We start from the raw sequence: 16380 nt of genomic DNA, 5'->3' as shown, positions 1-16380 counted from the left end.
AACAAAAAAAATACTTTATCTATCTAAATTAATAACGCAAGAATTAATAATGCAGGTATTAAAACTTAATAAAAAGTTTATTTTTAATTATATTCTTAAATATTATGATGTTTTTGTTTTTATGAATTGAATGAAGGTATAGAATGTTGATTAATAGGGAGTATCATTTTTTTATGATCTTCTAATTAGTGAAGAGAAAATAATTTTATTGGGATGGTTGTTATTTTCTTTAAGCATAATCTTGATAGTTGTTATTTCTTACTTAAATTATTTAAGGATAAATAGTGACATGTAAATAAATTGATCACTAATAAAACATCAAGTTTTAATTAAAAAAAAATAGATGATTTACTTCTAAAATCGAAAAGACGGTAAACAATAGTAAAATTAAATAAATCATCTACGTTTATATATAATAATTATAAATTATAATTTTATTATGAATACAACTTTATAAATTGTTCAAAATACAAATAATTAGAAAATCATATATATATATATATATATATTATATATATATGATTTTCTAATTATTTGTATTTTGAACAATTTATAAAGTTGTATTCATAATAAAATTACAAGTTATAATTATTATATATAAACAAATAATATATTCAATTAAGACCATAAATATCATGCAATGATAAATTATCATTCTCAATTAGTAAATGTTAAACAACTCGCGTTTCAATATTGTATTGATTTGTGTTGGATTTATTTATCAACGAACAACTTCCTCTAAATAACAAAATTTGTAAGCTAATTTATATAAATAAATGGGAAAAAGGTCTGAAAATATTATAACTTTGGCCCGAAATCGTTGTTACAATACCAAATTTTATGGAGGACCTTTTACCCCCTAAACTATTTAATAGTTTATTTTAAAGGTATATATGTGTCCACTTGGACACGTTACTATTTATAATTATGCAATATTTTTTATGTGGACACATATATACCTTTAAAATACACTATTTACTAGTACATGCGAGTAAAATATTTTTTCTAAAGTTCAGTATTGTTGCAATAATTTTGTTCAAAAATTGAATATATTTCAGATTTTTTTCCTAAATAAATTTATCAGTACAAATATAAAACATAAAATCAAGAAAATAAATAAAATATTCAATAAGATTTGAGGGATATTTTTATCTTTACGTAGATTAATCTTATGGTATTAATACCACCGAATGAAAAGTATCAGTTATACAATCTCTAATACCTTTAAGGCATATAACTAATTTATGAATTAGTCATACATAGGCCAAAAATTTCTATCAAATATAGTGATAAATAATACCATACATAATATATAACTAATTTATTTTAGTGCTCCCTACCAAATGACACCTAAGTAGAATATAAAAAAATGTATTTATTGTTACTATTAATTAATTTTTTCTCAATAGTTTGTTGCTAGTCTCTTACTAATTATGCACATTGAAATTTTATTATTGATGTAATTATATATAGTTAAACATAGTAGACAATTAAATACATAGTTGTTTTTTATTTCTTAATTTGTCTAATTCATTCCAATTTGAAGCAATCATGTTTTAGTACTGACCTTGTAAGGTTGTCTTCAATTCTTTGAGATGCTTCACTAAACATTTTAAGTTCAAATTAATTAAATTATAAAATAAATAAATAATTTAAAAAAATATTTTGAATGTCTTCTAAAAAGTAACACTTACTACAATATTGATATTTGTAATTAAAAATATTACGAAATATTATATAAGTAAAAAATGACGCTTTCATTGACATATTCAAATAAGTCTTAATTTTATTTTTAAACACTTTTAGAATAATTTTTATAGTTTGTGTAACAATTGATTTTATTGAAAAAAAAAATCAAAGCTAATCAATAAGAGTGATTTAAATATTTGTGTTGTTATGTCACGTACAATAATTTATATATATTTATTTTTGTCTTTCAAAATATTAGTACAAAAAAAAGATATACTGTTAATAGATAAAAAAAAAAGTTAATTATTAAATTATAATCAATTATAATAAGCTTTTTAGAATTTTTGAAAAATTAAATAAACATAATACCATTTTTTTTAAAAAAAAATTGCATCCTTACTATTGAAACTGATGAATTAGGAAAAGGGTTTTTGAGTTGTACAAGAAATTCTCTATATATATTCTTTAATAATTTCCACAAAGTTTCTCAAAAATTTTATTGGAGTTTTGTGTTCTTATTGAGTAAATAAAAATTTTCAAGCAATTTCCTTATGTTAATAGGAAGTTCACTTTTTGTTTTATTTATATCTATTGTATTATAAGTATATATTTGATATATTTTGATTTTTTAGCACCACTCAATCAACTTATTGTATTGGTGTGGGTTTTTCTTGTGAAATTGACAATAAATTAATTTTTTTACTTTGTATTTATATGTTCGTCTGGTATATATTTGTAAGTCATTTTCTTATTGACATCAAGATTTAAAATTCACGAGAAAATGTATGAAATAACAAACTATTAACTCAAATTAAATACTATAGCCATGATTTCTTTTATTTGTAATTCACACTAAACATTCTATGTTTTTGGTCATCCCATTTGTATATCAAAATATACAAATAGACTCATTTGGTATACATAGTGTTGTATAAAAATTAATTACATGACCCATTTATATATCGAAATATTCAAATAGACCCATTCTATATACATATGTGCCGTATAAAACTTAATTGCAAGACCCATTTATATATTGAATATATGAATATACCTATTCGTTATGCATATATGTCGTATATATGTAGTAAATTTTGTTTATATACAATCACTATGTTTTAGTTTGTATACCGAAATATATAAATACAAATTTTTATTTATATTTGTATGTATATTGAAATATAGAAATTAATAGTTATAACAAACATAAAATTCGCATAATTATACAAATTATAACTATATTATAGAAATTTGATTTTTATATTTTATAAATTGGCACGGGCCTACACCCATAATGTTATAGGAAGTTCACTTTTTGTTTTGTTGAAAACTATTGTTATTATATATAGAAATAACAATGATTAAGTATAAAAAGTTTTTTATAAAAATAAATAAATATATTGTATTGTTATATCTTTTTATTTGATATTATACAGATATTGTGCTCAATTAACTTTTTGACAGATTCTCAACCTTTATTTTGGTGCAAAAGTGTTATTCTCTTTTGTATTGATAATAATTATAAAATCGCCTTCTAATTAATTATTTATTGAAAATTTCATTGCTACGTTTTCTTAAATTTAATAATTTCGAATGATAGATTGCAATTTATAGGTAATATGTTTCGAGAAGATAAAATATGATTTAACATTTTTCTCGTAAGATTTTTAAAATATTGATATATCTCTATTAACAATAATAACGTACACAATATAATACAAAATAGAGTTTGAAAAAGATAGTGTGTATGTAGACAGTATTACTATCTTCGAACTTAAAATATTGTTTCCGATAAAATCTCAACTCAAGAAAAAACAATCCAAAGCAATATAGTAAATAAAGAAATAACAAAAATAGCGGCAACGATATGCAATAATCCCTACATATTATTTTAAACAATAATCATAACAAGGTAAAATTATAATTGAAGTGTAAGAAAATCTCAAATAATAACCGAACTCAAATAACAATATGCTATAAGAGTAATATTATGTGTAATAGCACAACAAACATTATAGAAGGATAAGCCACATAATGCTCAAGTACTATCTAACAAAAATTTTGATAAATTATTAAATATTTATTCATTTTTAACGAAAAATCTCAAATTCAAATTTAAAATATATAATTACATTAATAAAGAATACATTAATAAAACAAAAACATGAGATTATTGAGTTACAAACATGTCAACATTAATGTCCATTTGCTTAAGAATGAAACAAATGTTCATTTAAGGCAATAATTGAACATATGAATAAAGTATTTCGGATATATATAAATAATGTTTAAAATAATTTATATAACAAAATAAGTATCACGATACGAAAATAATAATATGGATAACAAATAAAATTATTTTTTCTATATTTTAATATCGTTAAAGATCAGACTTATCTCGAAATCTAGCATCGTCAAAGATCAAGCTTACAAAAAAAAAATATCTCACTTTTGGTGCTATATACCTTTCTTAGAATCAAAATTGTCCCTTTATCTTGTTGGAATAGCTTTTCTAACTTCCTTTTTTTTTATTTTTATTTCTTCTACTTCAACATAATCACTAATGAGCCCTTGATGTGACCAAATTTATCAATTCTATCCTTCAAAATTGATAGAATTGACATTTTTGATCCTTTTCACCCTTTGTTGACTTGATGCATCAATATCACTTTTTTTCATCCAAACCCTAATACTTGTACCAAAAGAATTAAAATGATTTGAGTTATATATTTAGTGTAGAAAATTCTTTACACTATTAGTTCGATTTAACTAGTTATAGCAGGTTATTACTCTATTTTTCATGTTCACAAGAAGGCTTGTTAGTATAAATTATACATGTTATTAAAAGTCAAATGAACGTGATAATGTGATTTATCAAATATCGATGTACTGACAATTTAAGTGGAAAAAGTTAAAGTAATATTCCCTCTATTTTGAAATTTTTTGTCACTCTTCGTATTTCATCAAACTACATTAATTTGTTGGTTGTATTTTTTTTAGAAGAACATAATACTTTTCATATAATTTTCATATATCTAAATTTTAATTACTATATCGTTATCTATTAGAAACATTTTCACCACCTCACAAAGGTAGAGGTTTTTAATATAGACAAATATTTTACCTTCTCCCGACTTCACTTTTATGATTACATTAGATATGTTATCATTAATGTTTGAATCTTGTGAAACGAAAAGTGATAAGTATTTTGAGACAGAGAAAATACGAAGCAACAAGATGATAATAAAAAACATTAATATATATCTTCATAATCAAGTTTCTTCCCAACTTTAAAAAAGGGAACTACCTAGCTAGTACACTTTAGTTGAATAAAACTACTTTTATGGACCATCAAAACCATAATGTTTTGGGCCTTAGAAATTCTGAGGCCCAAAGGTTATAATCTGCAAAGCCCATATTAGATCAAAGCCCATAGCCCATATGATTGAGGCCCAGCCCACAATCACTTATGTGCATACATTTGACCATGGCCCTAACCTCGAGCCACAACCATCGAACCTTGATCTTGCATTATTTATAACGGGACTTTAAAATCGGGTCTAAATTGCAGATATCTTTCGTTATACTTTTGGAATATTCGTACTCATGGCGCCATCCAAAAACTAGATCATATATACCCTTCACTCTAACGAAAGACTATGTAAGAACACATGTATGTCCGTTAGTATAAAGGGTATATGTAATATGACGATTAATTGATAAAATAACAAATTATTATATGTAAAATAGATAAATGTAGTGTTACGCGGCGATTACCACTGTAACACTATGTTTGGATCATTGTTATCCATTGTATTGTATTGTATTGTTATTATACCTAAAATGTTTGTTTTGATTGTTACTTAAAATGTATTGTATTGTATTGTTATATTTCGTTGTTACGTAACAATGAAAACCTTTATTTTATGGAACAACCAGTTTGGTGTGTTCCCATTGTTACTTAATTTCTTTTTTCAATTATATATTTACATAACATTTCAAAATAATATTTTACCCTTTATCTTAATTATTTGAATCTAGTCAAGCCTCCTACCTTAGAATAATTAGGATATTTTAGTAAATTTATAAATTACAATACAGTACGATACGATCAAACCAAACAATTAAAATGTTATTAAAAAATAACAAACAATACAGTCTAGCCAAACATTGTATCTACCATACAATATAGTACAATACAATACAATACATTATGAAACAATGGGTAACAATGATCCAAACAAAGTGTAACGGAATTATTATTACTACTATAAAGTTAAGAATTACTCACAATTTTCTCTTAATTACTCTAATTGAGTGTTATTTCGTATCGTCAATTAAGCACTGCATTAAACAATGCAATAATTAATTTTTTCTTATTCGACCAACTAAATATCATAAGTATTAATTTAATGAAAGATTTTAAAACTAAAATTAGCTATATCACATGTATAATCAACCAAATAAAACCAAATCCTTCTTAGTTCCTTGGTATGACTTTTTGAGAAGTTACTCATAAGTTATAACTATTCAGCAACTAATATAAATGTACTATAATAAATGATATTTTCTTATAGTAATACGCAAAATAAAATACTAATCTAGTTTCTTATATTTTCAAAGTCATTTCACCTTAATCATTGGACTATATAGAGGTTTTTTCTTTTTTAAATGATCGTGGTGGTCGGGCTAGGATTTATTTTCCTGGTGGCATTTTAATGTCTATGTTGAGAATTAAACCTAAAATCTTATGGTTCTCAACTATTTTATTAATTATTAAGTCAGATCTCTAAGTACGATTCGTCCGTGGTTTACTTTTGATATTCATATGTTTCTATGTCTTACCCTAGATACTATTTGTCCACTATACTTGTCAAAGACCTAACTATTAAAAATATAATTGAACCCTATAAGTCCAAATTGTGACTTTTTTTTATGACTACTCTCTACCTAAAAAAAAGTGCAGAAGAATAATATTTGCATTACTATTACTTAGTTTCCTCCAAATTCAAGACAAGTACAACATCTTTATCTAATAATTGTTTATTCTCATGGTCAATGAGATGAGGAGAATCATTTCAAATTCTAGTGGAGACAAAAAAAAATAACAATTTTACGTGAGTGATAATTATTTTATATTTATCAAAGTTTTGATGGATAGGGCAGCGTTATAATTTCGAAATCATAAATTCATAATTCTAGAAATGATAATTTTATTGTGTTTTCTGACTAAATTTACTTATAAATATTAAGTTAATTTTTTAAAACAGACTAATGGTCTAGGCCAAAACTACACATAAGTAGATTTACAACGTTGCCTTTGTTGATTGACAGAATTATCCGATATTTATGTTAGTTGAATGCATGACAACATATACCTGATGATATAATTGAGGTACGTATAAGCTAGTCCACACAGACGATTAATTAAGAAAAGAAATTGTTTATTAGGGGGGTGACTTGCTTGGACACGTCATTGTTTTGTTTGGAACAATCTATGAGAGTTTGGTTTGGATTTTGATGTTTTATTTACTGTTTATGATATGATATTATTGCAAAAGCGTGTAGAAAATATGTAGACCTAATTAAGAAATGCATTTCGAGTATTATTTTTTTCTTCATCTCTCCAACAAATTATCATAAGATATTTATGGACAAATTTGATGTCATGACTAACGACTAATCATTATTGAATTATATTAAGATTAACTAAACAAAGCAAACTCATATTAGCAAAATATTCATTTAAGTTGTACCAAGAATATGGTATGATTATTTTAATAATTTGAATATACCTTTCTTTTCATGTCTTTCTTAAATATTGATGGATGAAGAGACACCAAACTATACTAATTAATTTTCGCCCATAGTTACACCAAACTATACTAATTTATCATTGTTAACTTATAAAATAAAATGAAAATATGTATTAATTATCTATAATTTCGTGTTAAGAATATATTAACTACTTGAGTCATGTATTAATTACGTTATGTGCATATAAGTTTTTTTATTTAATCCTGATACACAACTAATGTCGCTCGAACTTTTTAAAACTATAGGAACTGATGAAGAGTCTGAACAATATAGCTCATTGCATAATACAATTTCCTTACTAGGGAGCAGATATTTTGATTTAATAATTAAATGGATTTAAGTGTCAAAAAGAACATTCAAAAGGAAGAAAAAAATATTATTCCCTTCACCCCATTTTATAAGACATTTTTTTTTAGTCCATCTCAAAAAAAATATCATCTTACTATAATTAGAAATAATTTAACTTTAAAATTTTCTTTTTACCTTAGTAAAATGATTTACGATTATTTTAGACCACAAAATTTTAAAAAAACTATTTGAGATGCACGAAAACTCACCTGGACCTAGACACCACGATCATTAAAAAAAAGTCTTCTTTTTTCTTTTTACATACCGTATGAAGTTAAATGATGCCACACAAAATGAGACAAGGAGTAAGTAGAAAGAATAGAGGTGGCAGGTAGAGAAGAAAGAAGACTAGTTATGCTATCAAGAAAAGAGGCTGTATGGTCAACAATACAGTTTACCTGCAAGACTAATCACAAAGAAGAAACCTCTTTTTTCTCCTTTATGCTTCAAACACATTAGCTTCAAATTCACCAAAAAAAAATAAAAATTATTTCTAATAATCAACAACAACAACAAACAAGTTTTTGGGAAAGCCAAGAAGTTCAAGAAAGCTCCTTTTTAACACTTGAACAATTTTATTTTCTTCCCATACAAATATTACACAAAGGGACTATTATGGTTGGTGTGTTAGCTCATCTTCTCACCTCCCTCTCTAGATATTGATTCTCTACCCTCTTTTCATCTCATTCTACTATGGAACTACCGGTCTCGACACCGGATTCTGGTGGCAAGAAGAAAGGTTCTTATACTATAGAAACAAGAAATCTTTCCTATGCACTACCTAGTTTATATGATGAGGTAAGTGGGATTTTTTGCTGCAAGAATCCTAAGAGGCCTCAGAAGTTCATCATAAAGGATGTAAATTGTGAAGCAAGGCCAGGAGAGATTACAGCTATTGCAGGTCCTAGTGGGGCAGGAAAAACAACACTACTAGAGATTCTTGCAGGGAAAATATCACCAACAAAAGTTACTGGAGAGGTACTAGTTAATGGTCATCCTGTGAATGCCAAGTGTTTTCGGAGATTATCGGGTTATGTGACACAAGAAGATGCCCTGTTTCCTCTGCTCACAGTTGAAGAAACACTCATGTATAGTGCTCTTCTGAGGCTACAAGGTGGAAAAAAAGAGGCTGCAAATAGAGTTGGAGTGTTGATCAAGGAGCTTGGTTTGGAACAGGTTGCTGGTGCAAGAGTTGGGGGAGGAGCAAACAGGGGAATTTCGGGTGGTGAAAGGCGAAGGGTGTCGATTGGAGTTGAGTTAGTACATGATCCTGCTGTCATTCTCATTGATGAGCCAACTTCTGGGCTGGATTCAGCATCAGCACTTCATGTTATATCACTTCTTCAAGTGATGGTAGCTCATCAAGGCAAGACAATTGTCTTGACTATCCATCAACCTGGTTTTCGGATTCTTGAACTGTTTGATAGACTTGTTTTGCTCTCGAATGGGGGTGTACTTCACAATGGCTCCTTGGAGCATCTCGAAGAGAGGATCAAGTTTTCCGGTCTCCAGATTCCACCCCACATCAATGTGCTTGAATTTGCCATCGATGTCGCAGGCAGCATTGTCATTCAAACTTCAGAAACTCCCAATGTCCATTTCCATATCAAGGATCATGGCGAAAAGAAGGAAAGTCTAAGAAAAGATGATGAGGGATTTACAATTTCCAACCACAATGACATGGTAGAGAACTGTCCTTCTTACGCAAATTCCTACGTTGAGGAGATTTCAATACTAGGAGGAAGATTTTGCAAGAACATATTCAGAACCAAGCAACTCTTTGCAACCAGAATAATACAAGCATTGGTAGCAGGCTTTATACTGGGATCAATATTTATGAATGCTGACAACAATCTAGGGCAGGTTGCTTTACAAACAAGACTAGGATTCTTCGCATTCAGTCTAACATTCTTGCTGTCCACCATGACAGAAGGTTTACCAATTTTCTTACAAGAGAGAACTATCTTTATGAGGGAGACTTCAAGAGGAGCATACAGAGTATCCTCTTATGTTGTGGCAAACACAATTGTCTTTCTTCCATTCCTCTTAATGGTTGGGCTTCTCTACACTGTCCCGGTTTACTGGCTCGTTGGTCTAAGGGGAAGCATGGATGGGTTCCTCTACTTTGCTATGGTGGTCTGGATAGTTCTCTTAATGTCAAATTCTTTCACTGCGTGTTTCAGCGCACTTGTCCCAACCTTCATCATGGGAACATCTATTATAGCTGGCTTGATGGGGTCTTTCTTCCTGTTCTCAGGCTATTTCCTTTCAAAAGAGAAGATACCTAGTTACTGGATCTTCATGCACTACCTAAGTCTGTTTAAGTACCCGTTCGAGTGCTTCTTGATAAATGAGTATGGAGGCAAGGGAGGGAAAAGATGTTTAGAAAGTGAAAGAGGAGAGTGCAAATTGTTCGCCATTGACTTCTTGAAACAGCAAGACCTCAAAGAATCACTGAAATGGACCAACTTAGCAGTGATGCTGAGTTTCATCTTGGGTTACAGAGTTCTCTGTTATCTAATTTTGTGGTGCAGATGTTACAGAACCAGAAATTAGGCTTTTCATTCTTTTGTATTTCTACAGTTTTCATTTGTTCTTTTTCTGATTATTAAATTGATTGGGCAAGTACATGTAGTTTACACTGAAGAAGATGCATTAGTCATTGAGGTGAATATTCATTTTTCATGTTCAGAGTTCATATGAAATAAAAAATTCCTACTGTTATAATTCTGTAAGGATTAGGTCCTACAAACTTTGTTTTACAGGAGCAAACCAACAGCAAAAGGAGACTCATTTCTTTGTCATTCACTATCAATGTCATCTATGTCCTTCAGGCTATGTTGCTAAGACTCTTCAAAATTATTGTCGGATCCTCCAAAATAGTGCAGTCCAACACAGGTGCAGCATCACTTTTGAAGAATCCGAGCAACATAGCCTTCAGGCACAGGTAGAGTTTAGTGTGTACTGCTGGTGACCATGTGAATAGTATTGTAAGATAATAAGTGATGCTGGTGACCAAGTGAATAGCATGGCAAAATAATAAATGATGTGCAAGGAGAAATTGCTCAAGGCATTTGTACTGAACTTATAGACTAATACTGGAAGTTTCATGGAAGCTTTATGCTTACAAGTTACAAATGATTGCATTTCCAAAAAAAAATTCTCTCGTGGTACAATTGCGACATTTACTTAAATAGAAAGAAAAAGGAAATAGTCTCAATGAATACCTAATCTAATTATACGTATTCAGGTCATATGTACATCTTAGAATATAAATGAAGTGAAAAAGCTCCTAATTCCACACGCTATGGAGCAAAATCCTACAAAGAAATAAACTAAACAGATATAAGGAAGATAGTCAAGGAAATTTGATTTACCATGATGTGTTTGACTCAGCTTTTACGATCATCTATTGTAGTAAAAGTCATTGTTCCATGTGTCGCTGTTGTGTTCGCAGATGAAGAAGAATCAACTTGTTTACCCGAGCCAGCAGATAGCGTGTCTGATGATGTATTTTTCTGATTCCTGAGACTCACTAGATCTGATAACATGCCTGGCTCAGATATCTCTTCATCATTCACTTGCATCTCACCAGTCAGCAATTTCACCACAGTGGACATCGATGGTCGGCTTTTTGGCATGACTTGGGTGCATAAGAGAGACACCTTCAAGAATTTGCAAGCATCAACAACATCGAAGTCATCTCCCAATAATGCATCTACCAATTGAATGAGCTCCCCCTTCTTGAACAGTCTCCATGCCTGCATATCAAGTTATCGAATGTAATACAACTTCCTTTATAACTAATCTCTATCAAAATTCCATTTTCAATGGTTGGATAAATGTTTGCTCAATCAACTGTCAAAGTTTCTATTTTCTTTTCGTTCTGTTCTTGAGGAAGCAATTATGAAACATTATACTATAAAGCCCACTTGAGAAAAACAAGATACGAACAATGGATTAGATGGACTTGGGACTATATAAGATGCTTTGACTACATTACTTGCCGTTTTAGAAGGTTAGGTACAAGGTTGTTGTCGGCAGAAGGGCAAACAAGAATGGGCTTCTTTCATTTTTTGTCTTGTTGGCCAAACTTAATTACTGGCACTACTCAACTATACAAAACCGATACATTTGCAGGCTACTTTGTAAACTAGATCACTCAAAGGCACTGGACTGTATTCATCTCAATAAGAAGAATGTCATAACCATGCAAAGAGTGTGTCAGGATAATACACTTTCTCAAAGAAATCACCAAATAATTTAACAACCCCTGCTGACCTTCCCGTCATGTTATATGAGCAGTCGAGAATTCAATGGCCATAGATCCCTCATATTTATTAATGTATAGAAACAATTATATTCGTCTTAGATATTTTCATTTTGCAGGTAGTCGGGATCCAACAGAAACAGAATAATGTTAAAAGCAACTCCATACCCGTTCAAGAAGATATTGTTCCTCAATAGGTAACCGCTTGTTTGTGTTGCATCTCCCACTAACGATTTCCAAAAGGAGAATCCCAAAACTGTATACATCTGCTTTCCGTGTCAACTGCCCTCTCATTGCATATTCAGGGGCTAAATAACCTCTACAAATAAATAAGCACGTTAGAACTTATACACAATAATAAACAAGTAAATAATGATATACTATTTCCAGTTTTAGCTGAATGTAGCATAAGACTATCAATAGCTTTTCTACATTTTCTTTTACAACATTGCTAGATCAGGAAAAATGGGAGCTCTATAAATAGGAACAAGATAATGCCAATGAGTAATCATCTTGTTCTTTGGATATTCTTAGCGAAAACATTCCCAATTGTTTCTGATGGCTTACACATTTTAATTCATAACCTATAATTCACCTAGAGAAATTTGTCTAAGAAGATAAAAGAAAAGCATAAGAATATGTAAACTTACAGTGTTCCTGCCACACGGGTGCTAACATGGGTCAAATCAGCTGGAATAAGCTTAGCAAGACCAAAATCTGAAATTTTTGGGGTAAGGTCTTTGTCGAGAAGTATGTTACTTGCTTTAATGTCTCTATGAACTATATAAGGCTGGACTTCTTCGTGGAGGAATGCAAGTCCTCGTGCAACACCAATGCATATCTTAGTTCGTGTTATCCAGCTAAACTGGAGGCTACTATGTGCACCACCTGTGAGTAAACAAACATCAGTATCCACTGCCACAAGTACAAATCAAAGAAAAGTTTAAAAAAACAATGACAACGGACTTAAACTCACCAAGCAGAGTTTGGGAAAGACTATTATTTTCCAGGTAGTTATACACCAATATTCTATGATCCCCTTCCGCACAACAACCATACAACTTCACCAGGTTTTCATGTTCTATATTTGAGATCACCTTTATTTCTGTCAAAAACTCCTTTACACCTTGTTTTGATTCAACAGAAAGTACCTTAATAGCAGCCATTTTTCCATCTCTTAGCCTCCCCTAACAACAGAATATAAAGTCAGCTTATTTATTGAATGGAAATGCAAAATCGAAAAAATCTTTTTGTAGAGAATAAAATACCTTGTAGACAGAACCAAACCCTCCTTTCCCTATTTTGTTTACAGGGCAAAAATCTTCGGTTGCAGCACGCAATTCCCGGTAGCTGTACACCCTTGCATTCTCAATGGTTGAAATTTCTGCAACAATTCTAAATCTAGTGACAAACCTTAATATGTCTTGATTAATTGCAACAACTTAAATCATTTTAATGAAGGTGGTACTCTGCACCTCGATTATTCCACCGAGTACCTGCTACCTCCCACCAACACAGGTACTGGATAACTCTGCCCACCAACGAGGCAGATAAGAAGATGGTGGCACCTAGTGATTTTTGGCCTCAATTGGAATTTAAACATGAGACCTTGTGGTTCTCCTCCACACCACTAGACCACAACAACTTGGATCGCTATGGAGAAATCATGTATGGAAAAGGCAATGTCTGTCCATGCTTAAGAAGAACAAAGAATCCTAATTGTAACAACATGCTCAAGTATGCTATATTATCATAGAAGCTGGCAACAATTTACATAAAGAGAAGTAAAAGTTGAGAAAAAGCTGAAAATTTTAACCTTCATCAATTTCTACTACATGGTTGTGACGGAGAGATGCCTTCCCTCCTAAGCAGAGACCAAAACAAGTCATTACACCAGTGTTTTTGTTTCAACAGAAAGAAAAGCAGGTCAACCCACAGAAAAAAGAACTCCGCTGCCAATCCTGTTACATAACAAAACAACATATCAACAACACTTCATTACCAAAATTTAGTTCCATTTAGCGCTGGTTCAGATATGACACATAACGGTTACCTAAGGCGTTTGGCCATGAAAATTTTTCACTTTGTCCAAAGTTGAACTTCCAGTTTCCAATTATAAATATCATATTTCACTTTTGAAAACAAAAACTAATTTTTTTCAAATTTTGCAATGAAACATGGCCAAACGTCCACAATCGCCTCTATACTCCTCAATTCTAACCAAAAAGCGCATTGAATAAGAAGTAGTACGTTTATTTCCGCTATACCAAGCCCCAAAAACATTCTCAGACAAGCATAATTTTGAACCTACTGATCAGAACCTACATTTTATCACTACTAACAATACATCTAACACTATAACGAAAACAAGGAGAGATAAGCCAAAATTCCAGACACCCATTTCCAAAACTCAACACTGCATACCAACAAAACAAACAGAAAGCAATTACATCAATAACAATCCAAAGCTTCAAAGAAAAAAGTTCAAAATTTTGTAGTAAAATTGCAGCACTAGTAAAATAAAATATGATTCCCATAAGAGAAATGCCCCTTTTAAACAAACATAAAACCAGATCCATAGCTTGAACAGTTACGAAGCTAGATTTTCGCAGCTAGTTCAAAAAACTTCCAGTTTTACTTTAAAAAAGAGAAAAAAATTCAAACTTTTACATCCCAAATAACTGTATGTACTCTAAAACAATCCATTAACTTCTTCTTTTCAGATCCGCCTAAAGAGAAATCACTAACCTGATTGATCAATCAAAAAGCACAAAAAAACTCCAAAAATGCTGAAATTTAGCTCGTTTTGAAGGTAAAAAACAGGTAAACTAAGCTCAATTAAAGTAGAGAAATTGCAGGGAAGAGAAGAAAGATGAAATTGAAGAGAAAATTGACACAAAATTGAATTTACTTACTTGTTGAAGCAGGCAGCAGAAGAAAATGGAAGAGATGACTTTGGGAGAGATGAGTTTGGTTGCTTTATTTAAACTATATATTAAGAGAGTTTGGTTTAAGGATAAAGTTATATTGAGATTAATTATGTCAGAATTAGTTATGACAAATTATTATTTTACGTGAAATAAAAATAAGGGAAAAAGAATAAATATATTTTAAAATTATCGTAAATGATATGCAGATATCCTTTATCATACTTTCAGGATTTGTGTTTCTACCGTTCATAGACTAGAACATATATGTTATTCACTCTAACGGAAGATAAAATAGAGATATGTGGCGCAATTTTATCGGTCAATAAATGTCAGATCGGTTGATAAGATTATGACACGTGTATGTCCGTTAATATAAAGGTTATATATGCTCTATTTTTTGGACGGCATGAACATCAATATACCAAATATATGACGGATAATAGTTTGGAAGTATATCTGTCCCTTTTTCCTAAAAATAATATTACAATCACAATCAAACTTTATTAAACTTGTTCTAAATTAGAATCGAAATTTATTGTTTCTTGTCTAAGACCTTTTGAAAATAAAGTTATATCAAGATTATAATTTTGAAATTATATTTAAGATTAAAATTTATATTTTATTTAATTAGAGGCTAAAGGTATAATTTATTACAAACTAAATTTATAATATCTTCAACTAAATTTAAAAAAAAATAAATTAAAAGAGTTGCAGGCCATTGTTGTTATGTTAGCACGTCATCAGCAAGATCTTAGAAATATCCCTTCCTAATTAAAATAAAATAAATAAAATTTTGATTGTGTCTTTTATTTTTTACGTGGAAAATATGGAAAAATGTAAACATCAGTAAAGTCAAAATAATATATTAAATTCAAAAGTAATACATTTTTAATATAAACGAAATATATATATTAGCAGCCACTACTGATTGATTAAAATTTAAAATCGGTGCAATGGACTATATTGACTATTCGAATCACTTATAAAAGTAAATATTTTATTTGGTGACATAATAATTTTTATTCGGACGAATATACGTTCATTTTAAAAAAATATAATTTGAAATTAAGTAATAACCTATCAAACGTCTTTTGAACTATTTGTATAAAATAGCGATAAAGATACATATACTATATACTCTTTTTGTTATTATAGTCAAAATCAAGTATAATTTATTAAAAAGAAAAAGAACAAATGAATCAATTTTTTGATTTTTTTAAATTTTATTTTACTACTTTATCATGAAAGCATAAATTCAAAAATAATAAATTAGATGAATATTACTAAATACAAGCTCATATTTATTACACGTTTTTTATCTTTCAA

The 16380-nt window shown here is 29.6% G+C and overlaps 2 protein-coding genes across 2 annotated transcripts; one reads left to right on the top strand and one right to left on the bottom strand.

Annotated features, from left to right (window-relative positions):
- The first annotated feature begins 8367 nt into the window (after positions 1-8367).
- Positions 8368-10589, top strand: LOC107026477 (ABC transporter G family member 10). The gene has a single exon (XM_015227452.2). The coding sequence runs from the start codon at positions 8548-8550 to the stop codon at positions 10408-10410; it is 1863 nt and encodes a 620-aa protein (XP_015082938.1). The 5' UTR covers positions 8368-8547; the 3' UTR covers positions 10411-10589.
- Positions 10590-10947: 358 nt separating this feature from the next.
- LOC107026478 (cold-responsive protein kinase 1-like) lies at positions 10948-15139 on the bottom strand. The gene is made up of 7 exons (XM_015227453.2): positions 15040-15139; positions 13941-14085; positions 13393-13508; positions 13101-13311; positions 12775-13012; positions 12293-12443; positions 10948-11615 (listed from the first exon to the last, which is right to left on the bottom strand). The coding sequence occupies exons 2-7, from the start codon at positions 14011-14013 to the stop codon at positions 11247-11249; spliced, it is 1158 nt and encodes a 385-aa protein (XP_015082939.1). The 5' UTR covers positions 14014-14085; positions 15040-15139; the 3' UTR covers positions 10948-11246.
- Positions 15140-16380: the final 1241 nt, after the last annotated feature.

Source organism: Solanum pennellii, chromosome 7, assembly GCF_001406875.1.
Source record: "Solanum pennellii chromosome 7, SPENNV200".
NCBI lineage: Eukaryota > Viridiplantae > Streptophyta > Magnoliopsida > Solanales > Solanaceae > Solanum > Solanum pennellii.
The sequence above is the reverse complement of the archived record's forward strand: the minus strand, read 5'-3'. Positions and strand labels throughout refer to the sequence as shown.

Coding starts and splice junctions, on each gene's coding strand:
- LOC107026477 (XM_015227452.2), top strand. CDS start 8,548: ATGGAACTACCGGTCTCGACACCGGATTCTGGTGGCAAGAAGAAAGGT.
- LOC107026478 (XM_015227453.2), bottom strand. CDS start 14,013: ATGACTTGTTTTGGTCTCTGCTTAGGAGGGAAGGCATCTCTCCGTCAC. Junction 12,444..12,774: donor ACCCGTGTGGCAGGAACACT/GTAAGTTTACAT, acceptor ATTTATTTGTAG/AGGTTATTTAGCCCCTGAAT. Junction 11,616..12,292: donor AACAATATCTTCTTGAACGG/GTATGGAGTTGC, acceptor CTTGATATGCAG/GCATGGAGACTGTTCAAGAA.